General features: G+C 39.5%; 1 protein-coding gene across 3 annotated transcripts in view; it reads right to left on the bottom strand.

Annotated features, from left to right (window-relative positions):
- NLN (neurolysin) overlaps positions 1–21234 on the bottom strand; it is a 59361-nt gene that overhangs the window by 24516 nt on the left and 13611 nt on the right. For all 3 annotated transcript variants that reach the window (XM_075182748.1, XM_075182742.1, XM_075182759.1), the window contains exons 3-9: positions 18338–18486; positions 16747–16854; positions 14400–14502; positions 12362–12522; positions 11330–11465; positions 10483–10849; positions 8116–8317 (exon numbers count right to left, since the gene is read on the bottom strand). In XM_075182748.1, the coding sequence (XP_075038849.1) occupies positions 8116–8317; positions 10483–10849; positions 11330–11465; positions 12362–12522; positions 14400–14502; positions 16747–16854; positions 18338–18486 (1226 nt within the window). The remainder of the gene's footprint in view (positions 1–8115; positions 8318–10482; positions 10850–11329; positions 11466–12361; positions 12523–14399; positions 14503–16746; positions 16855–18337; positions 18487–21234) is intronic.

Genomic DNA, 21234 nt, shown 5'->3' on the forward strand with positions numbered 1-21234 from the left:
AGCCAGGGCATGCTGGCACTTGGAGAACCACAAGTGCCAACATGCCCTGACACCCATGGCTGGCTGAGACCTGTAGTTCCACAAAACATTTACAAAACCACTACAACCTCATTAAAACTACATACTTTTATTAACAATAAGAAAACCCCAATATACTTACCAATCAGATATCTTCTTCTTTCATCAGCAGCTTTTAATCCAAAAATGCTTGTAAATATCTTCTGTTCTTTTTGGCCAGAAGGGCCCCCTTGTTGCTTGCAGTCTTCTTATCTTCAGCCCAGAAGGGGCCCCATATTTGTTATCATCCGCGATTTTAAAAAATCGAACCTCGATACATTTACCCCCTGGTCTTTTCAAAACTTCCTGCATTCTCTTGATTGGCTAATTGCCTGTCAGCTCTGTCTATTTAATGCACCTGCTTCTCTACTAAAGTGACAGATCTTCAGGTCTCCTTACTTATTAGGACACTGTTCTCTCTGGCTCCTGTCCTCACATCTGTATTCTGTGTTACCTGTTCCACGATCAAGACCTGTGGTATTATTGCAAAAACCTTGTGCCTCATCATCTGTCCCGTCCTCAAGCTATTCGCATTCCAGGGATCTCAGTGCACTAGTTCTCTGCAGTTCACCACTTCTCAGTTGGTATCCTGTTACCTGTTCCCCGATCAAGACCTGCAGGTGTAGTTGCAGGACCTCGTGCCTCGTAATCAGTCCTGTTCTCAGCTATTCGCTTTCTAAAGATCTCAGCACTTAGGTTCACTGCCCTTCACCTGAACCTCTGGAATTAACGTCCAGCAGTCCTACTCCACTCCACTGTTCCAACTCACCCTGCTCTAATACCCCTTAGAGGACTGCTACCTGTGGCTAGAGAGCAGCTAAGTCCATGTTACCTTGCGGGGATCCCTGGTGAATATCTCTCTACTGTTAGACTCTGCACCTCTCTGGGGGTAAGTCTATCTAGAGCAGGGCTTCGAGATCTACTCCAAACTCAGGCTCCATGACAACCAACCTCCAATGCTGCCCTAAATATAGTAAAGTGGACCTGTTACTTGGTCACAGTGGAAGTAGCCACTTTGTAAGTGGACTCAATATTAAATCTATCAATACACTAAGAACATCATTAAGGCATAATGCACTTTGTTGCCTTCACTGTGAAGGGTAGGCTTATATTGAGACGAGCTGAGATACCCGTCTCATGGAAGTAAGATTTGGGGGTGGGTGGGAAGGAATATTAAAATAATTAATAAAAAAAAAATACAATTTTCTTGATGCAATGGTATAAATAAGTGGTATTTACCTAGTTGACAGAGCGAATGCTTAAAAGTTACAATATTTCTCTTTTTAAAAAGTATAAAACACAACTACACGGTTTATGGTAGTTTCTATAAGGAAAGAAAAGATGAGATTTCAGTTGCTGCCTTAAGCAGTAGAATAGCAAGTGTCGAAGTCAGCAAATTGGATAAAGTCATCTCAATTAATATCGAGCAAACTTGATTGTCTTTGTCTGAAATGCGGCGTGGAAGGCCGTATCCAGCCGCAACACGTGGCAATAACAGTTTTTACACTTTAGTATACATTCGCACAAACACACACACATTTGTAAATAGTACACATTAAATCGTAGTTGCAACACATAGTTTTTTATGTCGAAATATAGTAGTGTTTATGTGTAATATTAGAAATTATATGCATATTAGTGATACATATGGTTCAGGTTAAAGGAAAGGTGTCATGTCTGATATCATATTAATCCCCTTTACATCAGCAGCTGTCCGGTGCATTCGGCGAAGAGATCGCACATTGCATACTCTAGTTATTGATGTTAGGGAATAAACCTTTAATATGATATTAACTGTGAAATTCTAATGGACTGATTGTAATTGGAGTTTTGGCAGGAAGAACAGAGCTCATCCCCTGGAGAGATGACCCCCACCTTTGGATTCCTTAGATTGAATCAGCCTATGATGTGCAACCCCCTGGACCCTCCTGAAGCCTGGACCAATAGAAGCAAGCTATACCATCTGCATTGTTTCACTGTATCTCTGTTTGCATATAAGCAGTAGCTCTCATGTAGTGTTCAGTCACCTTGACCACAGACTTCAGACCTGAATGACTGTACACTGGATCCAGAGCGCCTGCGATAAGTAACGGCTGTACTTACTATTATTTCGCTTGAATTATTCTGCTACTTATTGAGAATAAATATTTGTGCGTTGGAAACACAAATCGAGATTCGACAATCGTTATTGGATAGCGACAAAACGCTCTTAACACAAGGCACACCATCATCATCTATATAGCGCCAACATATTCTGTAGCGCTTTACAATTGACCACACACAGAGAATAGGTGACAGGCACACTAAAGGATTTAGCTAGTGCAGTCTAATTGTTATAATAAACAGTATTTAATGAATTTACAGGGAAGGTTTGCAGCAAGAGAAACATGCAGTATTTCTCATACTGCAGCTTGCCTGAAACTTGTGGTTCCTGCGTTACAGAGCGTTCTATGAATTTAGTGGGTCTTTGCACAAGAGTAGCGCTCTCCCTCTCCTCCAATCACAGCAGCTCCCACCTCAGCTGCTCTATGTGGGATGTTACAGGCAGCAGCATAAGTGGAGTCACCCACTGATGAAGTCACCGGCGCTCTGCACAGACCACTCACATCATGGAGCAGCAGGGCCCCCTTGACTCAAGGACCGGTGTGCACTGCACGCCCTGCACCCATGGTGGGATAGTCATTGCAGCACAGATCCCCTACCATGTTTGGTAGAAAAAACATTGTTCTTGCTATAATAGACATGTTGGGGGCAAGGTAAATTTAAATATATCAACCAAGTGATAGCTCCAGCCACAGAACCAATATATTAATTGAACTATAGTGACTGACTCACCAGAAACAGGTTATTACAGATAATCCTTTATGATCACAAGATGAGTGTCAGAACTGTACCTTTCACTGGATATTTATGAGAACATTCTTATTCAATATAAAACAAAATAAAAATATAGCTCCCTTTTGACCCTCCCCCACAACAAAACTCCCCAAGCAGATGGAGGTACACTGTGCCTAAAGATAGACTATTGTGTGCAGGTGAGCACCAAAGAGTGCCGCTTATCTTTAACAAGCCCATTCCACCGATGAACCTTTAAAACCCATTGAAAAGTTATCATGACAAATATACTTATGTCGCCTTATGAGAGAGTGTGCCATACCCAACTCAAAATGATGACAAGTTTGAAACCCCCCAAAACATTTATACTTTTTTATTATTTAAATCTGCCCATAGTCCCCTTTTGGTCTGCATTAGAGTTACGCTCTCCTGCAGCAGGATTCTAATCCAAGCACCCGCGATGTGCAGAACACAATCCAGAATCATCATTGTTTACCACTGGCAGTTGGAACTGCAACACTCACTGACCTTTCTACACTTAAGGGAACTTCTCCAAAGTGAATTTCTCATTGCTGAATGTGGTATATACTGTTTTGTGCTGAAATGCTCAATTGTTAAGCAAGACTTTTTTCCCCAAAATTATCTAAGTACATTTGAATTAAAAAAAAAAAATGGAACAAAAATATGATTTGGGACAAGTTGTGGCTCACATTAGCCCAAAAAAACTTATGAAAATAATCAAGTCAAGGCAAACAATTCGATAGTAAAAATTCCATCACTGGGTTATTAAATAGACAAATAAAAGTGCAGGTAATCATTAAGCAGAGCTGGGTTGTCAGTCTGCTTTCAAAAGTAAATGTTGTAGTTTAATAAAATCTAGACAGCTGTAGAGTTATATTAACATGTAGAAACGAATAAACTCCCTTGGTATGAAGATAATTAAAATCAAAAGTTGGGGAATTACTATAATAAGCTCTGAGAAGTACTTACAATAAGATTAAAAGTGAAGGACAAGAGATAGAACATATAATAACACCAGAACTGTTCTAACAGGTAGATGTTAGTTCTCCTCATCACTTTATTTATATATTAAAGTGACTCTACTTACCACCAAAAGAATGAACAGAGCTCATATTTACACATGTTTTAAATATTCTAAAGTATTATCCCTAAAACATTCAGAATAATAAAAAAAAATGATGTCACCAGTGCATACAATAAAATGAAGGCATCTGGATCAACACTCAGAATATTAAAAATACATATTCTCAAATTATGTGGTTAAAGCCTGTTAACTAATTATAATCTTATTCTAATCATATTAATGGATTGTATTTATTTATTTATTTATATAGTGCCAGCAAATTCCGTGGCGCTTTACAATTGGGAATAAACACAGTAATAAACATTACTGACAGAGAGGTAAGAGGGCCCTGCTCACAGGCTTACAATCAATGGGATAGATTATATATGATTATTTTTATGTCATTTTAATATTTAGTATTTTGATCCATATATTCCTTCATTTACTCTAATGTGTAATGTTTGAAGTATTGGGGACATCATTTTTTAATAATTCTGTATGTATTAAGGATATTTTTAATAATAATTAACCGGTCTGACTAGGAGTGCTGTTCATTCTTTTGTTGGTCTATAAATTCTAGGGTATTGACAATACCCAAAGAACTGCAGCTGCTCACATATAGGCACCACAAAGGGTTTTGTTGGTTATCACCCATTCTAACGCGGTGCAGATATTCTGCATTCAATGGGACAAAGCCACAACTTAACAAACAGGGTTTGAGTATAGCTGATCACACAGCACCTCCTAGTGAATGTGGACCAGCATATTCTCATAGTATAAATCAATCATTTTTATCTTTAGGTTTGTTTTTTTATTGGCAATAACCACTTACTGTGTTTGCCCAATCTATCCGTCTGTCATTATGTGCTCATTAAAAGGTACCTGGTTCACTCAAGTCACATTGATTACTCTGAAAGCGCTATTCTATGGAATAACTAACAGTTCTTGAAAACATAAGTAATATCTAGACATGCGGATCCACTCAAACATTTAGTTTAGTTAACGAACATGATTATTTTTGTTTAGCTAAATATGAAAAAATAAATAAGATCTACTGAATTAGATTTCAGAAACATATTGGTAAGTTTTGTTCTGCTAAGGTCCCAATATTGTATAGTAGTTGTTACTAATCCTTGTTGTATACTGAAAATAGACTTATTTTAATCCTGAGCATGATTTAAGCCTTCATATGGTCATGTTAGATTTCATATGTAATAGTTTGTGGATAAAACTAATCATGATGAAGAACTTTAGGTTTATATATTTGTTTATATCTCTCTTCAAAACATCATCATTAATTATTAACATTATTCATACCTGGCATGCTTGACAATGGATATAAAACCGGAAGTCGGGAAGTGACGGGGTTAATTGGTTTACTGTGAAATTAGCAGTTCATACTTTTGTGTAAACATATTTCCCCATATTAGTAATACTTCTCCAAGTTGGTAAAACTTCCTTCTTTTGTCCCTGTATTTGCTGTTTTTAGCTTCAGTTTTTCATTTTACTTGTTAGTTCAGGCACTTCTCTCTCTGTGCAGAGACCTAACTCAGCACTGATCTACACTAAATAAGTTCTAGCACCATCGATTCTGTTCTAAACAGGGGGGTTTTCAAAGAGGAACTAAAAACTTAGCGAAGTCCCCATGTATGTACTGGCATTTCACTGGCAGTGGTTTGTGTACAGTAGAGATAGATCATACTTCCCTTAAGTTCAATCATATACTTTTTGCATGATCTACATTTTAATAATAAACTAAAAAAGTGCATTTATCTTGATACAAGAACAGGTTTTTAATGGCTACAAAACTGGGTTTCTTTTCCTCTTCACGATTTTAATCGACATTTACTATGCTAACTGTAATTGTTGCCTGGTTACACTGTTTACAATTGTCTGTAATAACCAGCAATAACCAGTCCTCCTATTCTGCGGTGTTAACCATTACACTACCACCAGCATGGATTATTCTTCCCAAGTGCATCATTTTACACTTAGCAGTATTAAATTACAGCTCCACATACAAAACTGTTAGCATGTTATTTATACCTTCTGATAGGTCAACAGATCCTAGTGTCATCAGCAATAAATCATACCTTTTCTACCATGATTTCTACTATATAACTGACCTATGAAACCTGAAATTGAACCCTGTAGAGGTCCACTTCTTACCAGGCTGTTCTACAAGCATGTCTGCAGCCAAATGTATATCCACAGAACCATTTATACAATAAATCCATACTTCTGCAGACACAGACTGTAACAAGCACACTAAATAAAATATATTTTGCCATAAATGACTATAAATTACACTGTCTGAGGAACTCTAAATCTTGTGAGATTTGGTAATCTCATGAGATTTACAGCTGCATTGCTCAATCTGCTGGACCAGCACAGCTTAGGTAAGTATGTTTGGGGAGGGGAGGGGGGTGGTTAATGATGTGCCTGGGGAAGTGAATGATGTATTGGGGAGGGGGGGGCGTGATGTTACTGGTGTTTGTTGTGATGTGGCGTGATAAATGTAATGTTTTATTATAATGCATGTGTTATATACTGCGTGGTCTGTGTTATGTACTGTGTTGACTTATAGCCCAGTTTTCACTGTTTCCTTTACCTATACATTTTACAAACAGGTCCAAACATTCCAGGATCCATACAAGAATCTAGTACCAGGTTGTGAAAGCTGCAAAAAGGGCAACACTGTTTTAATACATAATGGGGTAGATTTAAGAACACAGCAGCTGTGCATTGTTATTGGTAATATAGTAAAAATATCCGCTCATTTTTGCTCACATCTCTATGGAGGTGCAAGCAAATATCAGTGGATATTTCACTAAAAAAAATAATACACGTGCAGTGTCTCCGTGGCTGTTCCGAAGACACATTGCGCATATTTTTTTCCAATTGAATCTCCCCCAATATGTCATGTTTAAAGTGACGCAGCCACGTCCCCAAAACTGTGGCCTCGCCCCCTACAGCAGCACATAGCCCTTTCCCTTCTCATCTGTCGAGGGGCGGCAAAAGTTTGCTGTACCGTGGCCCCAAATTCCTTTTGGCGGCCCTGCATACCAGGCCTTGCCCCCACTTCCAGCCAGGGCCGGTGCAAGGTCTCTAGGCGCCCTAGGCAAAGTTTCAGCCTAGCGCCTTCCCCCCCCCCCCGTTCCTTCTGTGAGGCTCTGACACAAAATTGCTAAATTTTTCTCCCACATAGCTTGCAAATCAAATATAGAGTATTACTTGGCAAATAGTCATTTTTATACCATAGAAAGATGACTAATTTGTCATGTCAGACACAGGCAGTGTGAGACTGTTACTGGAGCGAGGCACTGCCCAACATTGAGAATGTCACATGATCACTGTCAGTCAGTGATCATGTGATTACGCCAGGCGACCCGGGCGTATCGATTTGGAGAAAGAAGAGGACGGCGGCGGCCACTACAAAAGAGCAGCAGGCTGCACTTATGTCCCAAACCGCTGACTAGATTACAAAATCTAGACAGCGGCGCCCTGCAGATCCCGGCGCCCTAGGCAACTGCCTAAGGTTGCCTAATGGGAGCGCCGCGCCTGGTTCCAGTGCTCCTTTCACTGCCCAGGACAGTAACTTGCAGGAAGGTTGATTTGTAAATGTTACAAGATGGATATTGGATATTTTACGGTTAGTGGCTTAACATTCATTTTTGCAAATTGTCCACCATAATATTTTATTTCTGGTACCTGAAGCAGCATAATGAAAACATGTTTTATTGTAGACATTATAGGCTTAAACAAATCTCATTTCTGCCTTGTCAAGTAATAACAGCTTTGACTTGTAATAAAAGATTGCTGCAATACACCACATTTTACCCATAATAATGCTATTTGAAGTTCATTATATTTATGATAGACATATATAGTATTATATAAACTTCATTACCGATTTGTTCTCTTCGGAAAATCATATTTTTTATCCCCATTGTATCATCTGCTCCAACTCAGTATCCTGGCAGTCTGTAAATTGTACCTATGCAATTCTAGAACTGTAACATCTCTAGGAGTAGGACATGAACTTTAATACTAAGTTAGTCTGATACTGCGTTTAGATAATAATGAGATCGGAATATTCAAAATCAACAAGTAATAGGACAGTAACAACAGACACTGACCTGTGCACAGATTTGGTGCATCACATGCCCAAACTCATGGAAGTAGGTCTTGACCTCATCGTGCCGCAGCAGAGAGGGGCGACTGGCCGCGGGCTTGGTGAAGTTTGCCACCATCGCTGCTACAGACATCATCTTACTTCCATCAGGGAGCAGACAGCCTGGCTGTAGTCCAAAGCAGGCAGCGTGCCCATACTTTCCTTCCCTAAGGTTGTAAGACCGGCGTTAGTAGAACCTAACACAGAAACCTCTACCTTTACTTGGCAGTCATGGAAATACATGTACAGGAATCCCAGCACGTTTGGTGCACTGGACCAACAGATGGATTGATTACAGTGGGGGGTTACAAATAACAATGTGCTATATTTTATTATCCAAAAGCTGTCAATAATAAGCTGCCTATTAACATTCTCTGTAGCTAACAATTTATTTCTAACTAGTTTAAAGAAACTTACACACATCAACAGCATGTAAACCATAATTGCCAACTCTCCCGAAATCCGGGTCGGTCTCTCAGACTCCCGGGAGCGCAGGCAATTTTCCCGCGTCAGGGAAATACCTGGCCAAAATAAGATTCACAGTGAATTGCGTCATTTTGGCCCCGCCCCCCGCATCAAACAGCATTGCCGACGTGGGGGATGGGGCCAAAATGATGTGCTTGACTTGTCCTTTCCATAGTACACACTGAAAATTGGGTTCTCAACAAGGGAGGAGATTTCTGATAGTTTGTGTCTGCTAACAGTGCACCTGGGGTTTGTTCTTAGTTACATTTGGGACTAAATGGGTTCCTAGCCCCCGATATTCCACCTATACCGTGTCAGCATTTTCAAGGCAGCGTGGCTTATGTTGAATTGTGGCTGTTTGTGTCATTCAAACCCAGCGCTGATTTACCCGACCTACGTCCAGTTTGGTCACATACAGGTCAGGCAGATTTGGCGATCAGAACAGACAGCCACATTTCATGGGGATCAAGGTCATTGCCCAATTGCATTTTACTGTGGTCACGTGAATGTTCCCAGTTGCATGATCATAATTCATTTTGTGCCCATATGCTGTGATTTGTGGCTATTTAGGTGTAAAATAGACCACCTAAATCGCAGTGTTTATGTCATACTTGCCTACTTTTAGGCACTGAAGTCTGGGAGATCCCGGACAGGGGGCGTGAGTAGAGGGGGGGGGGGTCAATCACATGGGGATTATCTGTAACAGAAAGCTCAGCCTAACAGCTGCTAAAAACAATTCAATTAAAGTGTTTCTTATGCTGCTAAGGGACCAAAAGACTGTTATTCTATGTAGTAATTCGTTAAGGTCCCACCCTTAATCTAACCTATGCCGCTAAGAGTCGTAAATACTTGCAGACATTTAAATGAAGTTTCCATGAGTGATAGCATGTCACAGTTACAGTTAATACTGTGGATACAGCTTATATTTATCAGGCTCTGTAATGGATACGCTTAATGCTTACAGACACCTGTTGATACATTTTATACCTGACATGTGTAGCACTAACATGGTTGCAATTCATACTGCAGAGTACTGCTGCTGTTTCCAAGTACCTTGTATGGATTTACAAATATAAGGGAGTGTAACCAAGATGAACAAATAACAACTACTATTGTAATTTTTATTTTTATATAGCTAGGAGTTCACTACAGCGGCGCAGGAGGCCCCTTAAAAAGTAGGGATTACTTATTTGTGTTTATATATGTGTTTTTAAGTTTTTGATAATTAAATTATATTTTGTTATTATTTTGTAGCAACTTTCAATAGCTGAGAGGCAGCTCTACTGTTTGGTCTGTTTTATTATGATTACAATAAGAAGCTCCAGTGGTGAATTACTAAACTACCATTGGTTATGGAAGGTCCTAAACCAGCATCTTATTTATTATGGGTATTAGTTACGAGATTCCAGATATATTTTTTACTCTCTATTTTACCATCATCATCAACATAGCACCAGCAAATTCCATAACGCTTTACTATACTTTACTGTATTATTCTGATGTGCACAGACACATTGTTTGACCAAGGACTGTAAAAATTTACAAATAAATGGTATATTGGGAACGTACACACAGACCTTACAGCATTCCCACCTGCGGCTTCTGTGTCAGGGATCCAATTCTAGACAGCTGCCAAGTGCCGTGTGCAATATAACGCAATTCATTCTGCACAATATCACACCTTAAATTTGATTGAAATTCTGAGTCTTCTACAGATTTTTGTCAAAACTCTCTTCAAAATCTACTTACCAATCTGCAGGTGAAAGTACTTTATTTGTCCATAGACTTATGTGATCATTTGCAAAATGTTCACAATGCACTTGTCAGTAAAGCTCTCTCTAGTCTACGTGGTAAGTACTTCATTTACCTTGGGTAAAGGTCCAAGTAGAACTGTCCCAGAACGTCACCTGTTGCACTGTCATACACGGTGTACAGAGTCACATGTTCATGCCACACGTGTGCATCTTGCACAATTTCGAACTGGAGTCCAAGGAGCTCCTGGTAAATGCGCAGAAGGTTCTCGGTGACGGTCTCCATAGGGAAATATTCCTGCAGTTTGTCCTGATCCACAGAGTACTTTGTCTCCAAGACGCGAGTAAGGTAGTAGTGCAGGTCCCATGCGTTGATTCTGCCATCAAACTCTAGACCTCGCTCGGCGCATTCTTTGCTTTTCATCTCCAAAATAAGCAACTTTTCTTCTTCCCCCAAAGGCTTTACCTTTGTTTTCAGGTTATCTGCAAGAAACACACAGACACACAATATATAATATCTATATCGTATATATAAAAAAATCATTGGCCTGTTTGACTGTCTGGTTATGCATTCGGACACCTCTACACCGATTGGGATGAAACCAACGCGAGGTGGTCCAGTTGGATCCTGGCCAGGTTTTAGGGGGGGGGGGGGTTAGGGTCCTGAAGTACACTGGGCAGAACTTTGACCCAGGGAGCCTGTTCTGAGCCTTCACTGGATGGATTTAGACGAAAATTTCATAGGGGGGGGAATCCCACCGACACAATGCAGTGTTAGGCATAGTACCATTAATACTGTAATTTTAGCACTGATGTCTGCTCGCAGCTCAGGGAGCCGTGAGCAAAAGGCCGGCGTTGAAATTACCGTACTAACGGTAATTATGCGCACTATTACCATATTGACGTGACCTGACCTTTATGAATAACCACATTTTGTAAAAAGGCAATCATTAAACAACTAACCCAGAAACGTAGACACATTGCTCGTGTTCTTCGCTGTGTTTAGTTCAAGGACAAAGTCAGCATGTGTTTGGTGTCCCAGCAGCTCTGCCAGTTTAGCTCGCAGTTTGATTAGTTGTTCAAGAATTTTAGTATTTTCCTAAAACGTTAAATATAAAAAGGCATAAATGACACACAAAGTGGAGAGTTACTAAATGTTCATAGGTTGTAAAAACCTCTCTCTAGATCTATATAGATTTATATGATGCTATGTTAAATGAGAGGCATCAGTATCCTTCCTTATCCATTATCTAAACCTAGATTTTTACTCAAACCAATATTGCATACAGGAAACCATTGGCAGTCTTGGACATGCAATCCCTGGTATTTAGGAACACCCGCCTCATGTCTCAGTCAGAGTATCCCTGCCGTTGGTGGATCATCTCTGCAAGGCAGCATAGATAGCTTGGAGAGAGAGCAGAGGGCTGGCAGGGAAAACTGGGTACGTTGGGCTAACTGTTCAGTCTGTATATCCGTTCAGTCTGTATATGCAGTCTCTGAAGATGCGGCCAATTTAATAACGAGTTGTGCTAACTACATACCTCCATCACTGCCGATTGAACAGTTAAGACAGGTTATATTCTGCATAACTGACATCTTCTCTCCCACTGTCAGTAATGGTGATGTACATGATTGTAATCCAGTAAAGGTGGGATCTGGACTAGGGACCCTAGAAGATTTATTCATGTGGATTCTCTAAATAGAGACAACCTCTTTAACAGAAACAATTAATTGTTGATCCAATATAATCCCCAGAAAAACATGGGAATAACTTGAGTTTCTGATTTCTCAAATTTTTGGTGTCTAGTAAATAAAATAAATGTACTGCATATACTAGTTACATTTTGGTTCAAGATTCTCCCCATATAGAGTCTGATACAGCAATCTAGTACTAACTGCTACAGTACAGTCAAGATCATGCAAATGTCATTGTAATCACTAATTATATAATTCAAGTGGGAAACAACATTAAAGAAAATGCTGAATTATACATACTTCCATACATCTACTGTTGAAGGCAATTTCCAATTTCCTCCGGGTTTCAGGAACAGAACACTTTTTAAGAACAGGAAAATAATGGGGGTACTGGAGAGTTACTTTATAACTGTTACAGTCTGTCTTCTCTAGACTGTCAATAAAGTCATCAGAAAGACCTTCTGTCAAAGACAACATTGGAGTTATTGGCGAGGTTCAATTCTGCACATTTAAGAAAGAAAGGGCAGAAGATATAATCCATTCATAGTATCATTGAATAAAAAAAAAATTACTTTATCAAACAGTGTTGATGAGCTTTATCTGATAACTGTACAAAATCTAAGGTGTTCAAAGAAAGACAAGGAAAAATCATCATCATCATCAGTAATGTATTGTATCTAGCTGTAATTTTTTTACTTAGGCTGCAAAGTTACACAAGGGACAGGGGTCTGAATACCTCCGCTCCTCACCCGGTTTCAGGCAACAAGGTACCAATCGATGGACTAAGTATGGCGGAAGCACCCCCATGGTAGGGAGTGGATGTATACTTTTCATGAACTTGCATAACAAAGGAATGTTACAAGATCTGATATTGAACTGTTCCATTGATAGGTACAAGCAGGGTACTGGGTCTCTACTACAGACACACATGATGAGCTGTTTTATATAGCAGAGAGGCACACCACTAAGGGGCGAATTCGCAGGTGTGCATTTTTTCCCGGTACTATGGTACCGTAATCTAGAGATGTTGCAGTAACGGGGAGTGCCTTTGCGACTATTCCGGAGGCACTCCGCACATAATTGAATTCCCCCCTAAAAGTCATATTTCTCCTTTAGATGTACCCTGAAAGGTGAGCAGATGAGTAACATCTTCTCCATTCTGTTTGGGTAAAAATGATACGGGACAGTAGATTAGACATATTTCCCCCATCCTGGTATCCCAATGGTGGGATTTCCTCAAGCGTCCAATCCCTACAACTCATTGCCCGTAACGATCAGGCGACCAAGTCCTTATGAGCCACTGAGCATACCACCAAAGTAAGAAAGGTCATGAACACACTTCACTCTACATACAAGTCTTGTATTTCTCCTGTGAATTGCTCAGTTTGTATAAAAGGTCCGGCTCCCACCAAGCTGGTTAGAAAGCACGTTAGCTATGTACATGCTTGAAGAATAGGTCTAGAACTGGAACTAAAGAGGCAGCTAACAAGGAACAGTCCTGGTACAGATCACTCTTTTTATCGAAGGGTTGCAAATAAAAGTGTGGAGAAACGTCAGTTTACTTAATTTCAGTATGCAAAAGTAACAAATGTTTTATACATGGATTACATAACATATTTCATCAGTAGGTAGCATTTCTGGCAATATATTTTCTCCTTAGTCAAATTTTGTTGTTTATACAAGCATATCCAGTAAAAAGGACTACTTTCTGCACTCATAGTTAAGTGAATACATTTCTAAAAAAGAAACTATTATACATTACACACATTTGAAAAAACAATGAAAAAGAAAAATCACAGTCAAAATAACAATATTCTTTGTTGCGATTCAGTTTTTCTTACTTTCTTTTACAGTCACATCCATAAACCTGAACAACAAATATATTAATGTTTCTAGTAGAAGACAAGTCTCCCAAAAAAGACAGACAGGGGGTGATATAGCCTTATATGTAAGTGCAATTGTACTGTATAATTCTGTTGCACTGCACTTGTGCACAGCTTGCACCAGTATTTTGAGAAGCAGATATGTAGCAATTGTGGTCTCTTGTGCATCAAAAGGCGGATTAGTGGCGTTCACATGCAAGTTAAGCATGTCCCTTCCAGAGGTGTCTTATGTTGGCTTACATCTATCTTTGATCACGCAATCTAAGTAATTTATTATCCCTGTTATTTGAATCAACTGCCAGACAACATGATCCACATTCAGTTTGGTCACTCATGTTGGTGGCCAAATTGGACAGGTCCAATAGCGAGACATCAGGGAGGGGCTTGTAGGTACAGTCCGATGCAGTTGAAAACGGTGCAGTAAAAATACGGTAATGGTATTGAAGAAGACTTACCGAGTTCCGCTTTTGTAAAGACTAGAAATGTGTTGTCCTCATTGAGATTTTTATTGAAATCAATACTTTGCTGACTTATCATTTTTTTCATGCTCTTTATTTCCTGAGTAAATGGGAAACTTAATATCAGTACACTTCCACAATGACAAATGAGACGCACATCAGACACATGAATGTGACACCTAACACAGTGAGCAGATGATAATGAATCTCAAAGGGCAACTACATCCATTGAAGTAACAGTTTAATCCAAGTGGAGTAAAAGTATATCTCAGATCTGTTAGTTAATATTGAAGGACATGTCCACCTCTCTCAACTCTGGCAGAACCATTGATAAACAGACATATGGGGGTAAATATATCAAGCTGCGCATTTCTGGACGTTTTGAAAAGTGGAGATGTTGCCTATAGCAACCAATCAGAATCTAGTTATCATTTATTTAGTGCATTCTACAAAATGATAGCTAGAACCTGATTGGTTGCTATAGGCAACATCTCCACTTTTCAAACCCACCGGAAACTTGGAGAATGATACATTTACCCCATGGTGTGTGCTCTATCCAACCATATGTGTGAGGGCTGTAGGGAATTGGGGAGTTGGATGCTCCCTGGAAAAAGTACTTATTTTTATATTGTCAAAAAGAAACTTTAAGTGACTTTATTATTGAGTAAGACAATGGCACAATCCATATCTATACATATGAATTATTCAAATGTTACGTAAGTAATGGCAAGTAAGCTTTAGTTAATATTTCAGAATAATGTGGCCACTGAATGGACTTTACAGACACTATTTTAATATAACGTATGTAACAATTTTTTTTCCTTCAAGCTGTCCAAATGCTGTCAGTCCAAAGTGATTGTCCAGTCGGTCAAAACGCAGTGAGATGGAACTTTGATTGGGTTGGAGGTAGGTTCTGTGTGTGGCTGACGGGAAACACTAACAATGGTAATCTGATCATTTGATCAGCCCATTGTCTGATTGTGTCAGGCCAGTGAACATAGATCCGATTGTCCTTAGCTGGATGACCAGATTGCAATGTGTGGTTAGGATAAAACAAAACCAAGTAAATCCTAGCTGTATGCGAATTCTGTAACTGTTACAGATTCTAAAAAAGGGAAAATATCCTGTGCTTGGCTGCTCCATAATACTAATATGCACACTGCAGCTGTAAAGAAGGGGTTAATTGGTAATCCCCACTAGAGACAATGAACAGCATACAGGAAACAGCGCTGAGAGGAGATTAATAGCTGGATAATCAATGTACAAAAATCACTATAAATCAAAATACATATACAACGGTCAAACCAGCGATAATTTTATAAAAAATATTTAATGACTCGGTGTATAACAAATTATTACAAAGTATTAAAACCATTCAAAAGTAAAAATAAAATCAAGATTATTCAATCGCTGGGACATAAACTGTATAAGTCACAATTCAACTGGTATAAATTATTATGCAAATATAAAAACAAGAGTTAGAATGACTAAAAATTAAGCCTCAAAATAGAAAAGGATCCACACTCATATTCCCTCCGAGTAATGTTAGTTATATCCCTTCAGTTACTGCTCGCCAATAATAGCAGTTTCCATATGCATAGGTATCAAATCTGGCAGTGAGAACGTTCATGACAGGCTTCGCTCTTATAATATCCTTATGAGAGAACAAATAGTCAAACTGTAACAAGGTATAAAAGCTGATAATATAGACGCCTTTATCTGTTATCTGTGCACGTCCGTCCGGATGTTTCACACAACCGTCGGGCGGTAGCGGTAGTTCCAGACGCTTCCTGAGTCAGAGTTGTCTCTCCAATCACAACACAGATGGTATAACACAGTCAGTGTTAGTTGCACAGAATACTGCGCTTGTATCGTCCATCCAATCCTTGTAGTCAGTCACAGATAGTGGAAATAACAATCAGCCTCCGGCAGCACAAATACTGCAGATGTAACACGATTAGCAATGATTAAATAAGAAGCTGCACTTGTAACCTATGTTTGATTGAATGAAATAAAGGGTATAAACAGCAAATCAATTAGAGTGTGGTCCTGTAACTGACCGACGCGTTTCGTCTGCAAAACTCAGACTTTTTCAAAGACAGAATAGTTTTAATATTTTGTAATAATTTGTTATACACCGAGTCACTAAATGTTTTTATTAAAATATCGCTGGTTTGTCCGTTGTATATGTATTTTGCCATGATATATAGTGATTATTTTACATTGATTATCCCCCTATTAAACACCTCTCAGCTGTTTCATGTATGTTGCTCATTGTTATAGATTCTACCATTGCATTAGACAAAGCAAAACATGCATATTACAGGTATACTATAATACTCACACTCTGCACTTCTGAAGGGAGATGGAGTCCATTACGTTTTCCAATCTGAACCGACTTCTCCAAGTATCGTCTAACCTCCGGGTGTTGTTCTTCCAGATTTTGTGTTTGCTATAAAAATAACGGCACAGATTGTGGTGTATTCTAAAACAGCGGTGGCCAACCCGTGGCTCCAGAGCCACATGCGGCTCTTTCAGCTTTAAAATGTGGCCCCTGGCTGGGAGCATCCACGAGGTAAAGTGTTCCAGGCGCCGGCAGTGGCAGATTGGAAAACATTCAGCCACATCTTGTGACCTCCTCTGCACAATGCAGGGAGGTCACTGTGTGACAGACAATCAAATCAGGGAAGGAGGAGGAGAAAGTGCAGTGTGCTCTTCCTCCTTCCTCTGCACAGACAAGTATGGGGCATGAGAGATCTGCTGGCATGTGAAAAGGCTAATGGGCATGTAAGGAGATGTGATGGTATTTGTGGAGGTCTGTTGGCATGTGGGAGGTTTGATGTATGGAGCATGTGGGGAGGTCTGATGGAATGTGGGTAGATCTGATGGAGTGTGGGGAAGCCGATAGGCATGCAAGGGACATGCGGGGACATCTGGTGGCATGTGGGGAGGTCTGATGGGCATGTAAGGGACATGTGGGGAGGTCTGATGGGCATGTAAGGGACATGTGGGGAGGTCTGATGGGCATGTAAGGGACATGTGGGGAGGGCTGATGGGCCTGCGAAGTGGCTCATGGGCCTGCGAAGTGGCTCATGGGCCTGTGAGGAGGTCTGATAGGCATGTAAGGGACATGTGGGGAGGTCTGATGGGCCTGTGAGGTGGCTGATGGGCCTGTGAGGAGGCTGATGGGCCTGTGAGGTGGCTGATGGGCCTGTGAGGAGCAAGTGGGGAGATCCGATCGGCAAATAAAAAGGTCAGATGGACACATTAAGAGGTCTGAGGGATTGAGGATATACTAGCAGTATGAGCTACTACCTTTGAACCCTCCTCTGCTGAAAACAGCAGTGAGATAAGAGCTGTACAGTGCAGACCTGTGCTGATTTGATGATTATTTTGAACATTTTGGATATTTTCCTTTTTGCTTAGCAAGATATTGTAAATAATGTCATATTTTCAATGTATGTGTGTGTTTATACTAGGCACATGTATACACACACACATATAAAAAGTAAAGTTGGCTCTCTGCAGTACCTATAGATATTTTGTTGGCTCTTGGTCTCCCACTGGTTGGTCACCCCTGTTCTAAAACCTTGAAGTCCTGAAACTGAGCGATGACATATTAATTTTACCATTTATTTACATAGCGCCAACATATTCTACAGCGCTTTACAATTGGGAACAAACACAGTAATAAAACAGGACTGGGTATTAACAGACAGACAAAGGAGTTACAACATACAGCAGTACATTGTATTGAAATGCAAAGTTGAATAAAGATGTGACAATGTAATTTAAGCTTCAGATTCACCATTATACCAGTATCAGTCAAGAGAGCATGAAAAATTATATTTATTTATCATATATTTATGAACAAATGTTACATTCTGACATAACCTACATTTCGCTGCTAGTATATACCACATTATTATACTCACATGAAAGTGGAGAATTCTTTTAAATATATCTTCTCTCATATTCATTTCAACATCAAAATCAGACAGCCTTTTGTCAGCTTGCGTGCTGGCTGTACGCACGTCCCTGCATGGGGACATGTGCTGGGGAAAATCTAACATGCTTCTCTCCACTGTCAAGAGATGATAAAGTCATGGTTAGCGGAAAGGTGGCCATGATGTGCACGGGTGAAGGCCCCTATGATAAATGTAAACCAATTAGTACATTCATTCATAAAAATGAGTCCTGGCAAATAATTACTTTAAGACCCGACAGCTACAGCAGTCATCTCATAGAATCACTTAATACAATCTCTCTCATTGGGTGGACTTGTTATCACACTGTGACATTACTGTCATATGACAACAAGGATGCAGTGCAGCAGATTGACCAGAACCCACATATGTCAGTTTATAGAATGAATCAGGTCATCATTTATAACACAACATCAAAAGAAAAAGGTTTTTTTTCCATGGGCAGTAACTGGTTTTTTTTTTTTTTTAAATCTTCTTATTCGTTTTTCTCAGAGATGACAGTAACAATAACAAGAACAAAGTACAAAATACCATTCACTTATTTTGATACATTTCAAATACATTCAAGATTTTCAAAATTATGCATTAACATTATGTAAATCTTTCTTTTTATACGTCTGTAAATATGTCTTAATGGTAATGGTATTTGTCAACCCAAAAACAAGATTGATAAGTAAAAGGAAAAAAGAAAAACTAATAAATATATATATATATATATATATATATATATATATATATATATATATATATATATATATATATATATATTTTTTTTTTTTTTTTAGGGTCAGGGGAAGAGTGAAAGGGGGGTGGGGGAGGGGGGGAAGTAGTTGCCTTTTTTTACTTAGTAATGGTCAGATAGTCAAGACAGATCATTCCTTTTTCTAACCTAATATTTGTCCATATCTTAAGGGAGTGTAGAGTGATTGAATCTAGAGAGTAAGTTCAGGTCTTAAGATTCCCAGAGAACAAAGCAATTCCCTTCGATCCTATAGGCTTATCTCTTCAATCAGGCCTAATTAGCTTAATTGTCTAAGTAGATACCAAGTAGTATATTCAAATAACTTATAAATGTTTTGTTGGACCGAAGATTCCAGTGATTCAATGTAAATGCCCCATTTCTTTTGAAACCTCACCCTCATTTTTCTCTATGTCCGGGAGAGTGGCTCTTCTGTCCAAATATACAATATCCAAAATTTCAATTTTGAGCATCTCTAGGTTCGGGGATACTGGTGATGTCCAATATTGCAAAATCAGTTTCTTTGCTACCGTAACTATTACTGTCAGGGCAGCTAAAACTTCAGAGGAGGGTAGGGAGTCCTTCCAACTACTAAAATCAGCTAATAGGAGAGGTTCTGCAGCCAATGTAACTCCTATCTTAAATGAGTTGTTAATAAAGTTAACAACCTTATACCAAAATTTTCTAATCTTCCTGCAGCCCCAGAAATTGTGCAACCAATTTGCTCTTTGGAATTTACATTTTGGACAAAGACCTGTCTCTCCTTCAACCATAAAACGACGCCTTGACTGTGGTATTTATGCTCTATGAATCACCTTTAAATGTACTTCCTGGAGATGAGCAGTAGATAGCGATTTCCATACCGATTCAAAGTGGCAAGTTAAAGTGAATGGCTCGTTTATACTGGAGATATCTTTTTGCCAAGCCTTCACTGTTTGATTCCAGGTGGTTATGTTTTGTGTAGATAATAAATCTGCATATATATACCTAACTCTAAATTTCACATTTTTCAGAAAGGAGAGCAAACCTTCCAAACTATCTGGTTTCCCCATAGATTTTCTCGGGTCTAGATTTGAGTTTGCATAGTGTCTCAGCTGGAGATACATAAAAAACTTTACCCCAAATCGGAAGAAAGCTGGTCGTTTTTAAGTCCCTATTAGATTTCTTATTAATATGAATCCATGCTTTATGTGTATCCTTAAAAAAGATGTTCTTATCAAATTGAGGCGGTATCAGGGATCTAGGGATATGTAAAAGTGCTGCCGGGGAGTATGGATAAAATAGAGCGTTTCTAGTTTTTTTTATCAGGGCAGTAACTGTTAGACCATTTCAATATCGGACACTACCTGACTGTAAAACATGCTGTAGTAACTTGAGAAATAATATCTGTTCCATACTAATGGGTAAAACAGTTGGTGATCACACTGCTATTGGGAACAATCAGTGGTCAGGCTACATTTTTTTTTGTAGATTAAAATTACTGTTCTTAGTAATTATAAAGGGGTAGTTCTTTCCAAAAAGGAGTATACTGTTATATGGTAATTCAACGTAAAGGTAAACTAGCTTATGATGTTCAAAGACCTTGGACCTGTCATAAAATGCTCCCACATGCCACGCAGACGTCCTACCTGTCATAAAATGCTCTCAGATGCCACACAGACCTCCCAACTTTCATAAAATGCTCCTACATGTCACGCAGACCTCAGAGCGGTCATAAAATGCTCCCACATGCCACGCAGACGTCCCACCTGTCATAAAATGCTCTCAGATGCCACGCAGACGTCCCAACTTTCATAAAATGCTCCTACATGTCACGCAGACCTCAGAGCGGTCATAAAATGCTCTCAGATGCCACGCAGACGTCCCACCCGTCATAAAATGCTCTCAGATGCCACACAGACGTCCCACCTGTCATAAAATGCTCTCAGATGCCACACAGACGTCCCACCCGTCATAAAATGCTCTCAGATGCCACGCAGACGTCCAACCCGTCATAAAATGCTCTCAGATGCCACACAGACGTCCCACCTGTCATAAAATGCTCTCAGATGCCACGCAGACGTCCCACCTGTCATAAAATGCTCTCAGATGCCACGCAGACCTCCCA

This window comes from Mixophyes fleayi, chromosome 1 (assembly GCF_038048845.1).
Source record: "Mixophyes fleayi isolate aMixFle1 chromosome 1, aMixFle1.hap1, whole genome shotgun sequence".
NCBI lineage: Eukaryota > Metazoa > Chordata > Amphibia > Anura > Limnodynastidae > Mixophyes > Mixophyes fleayi.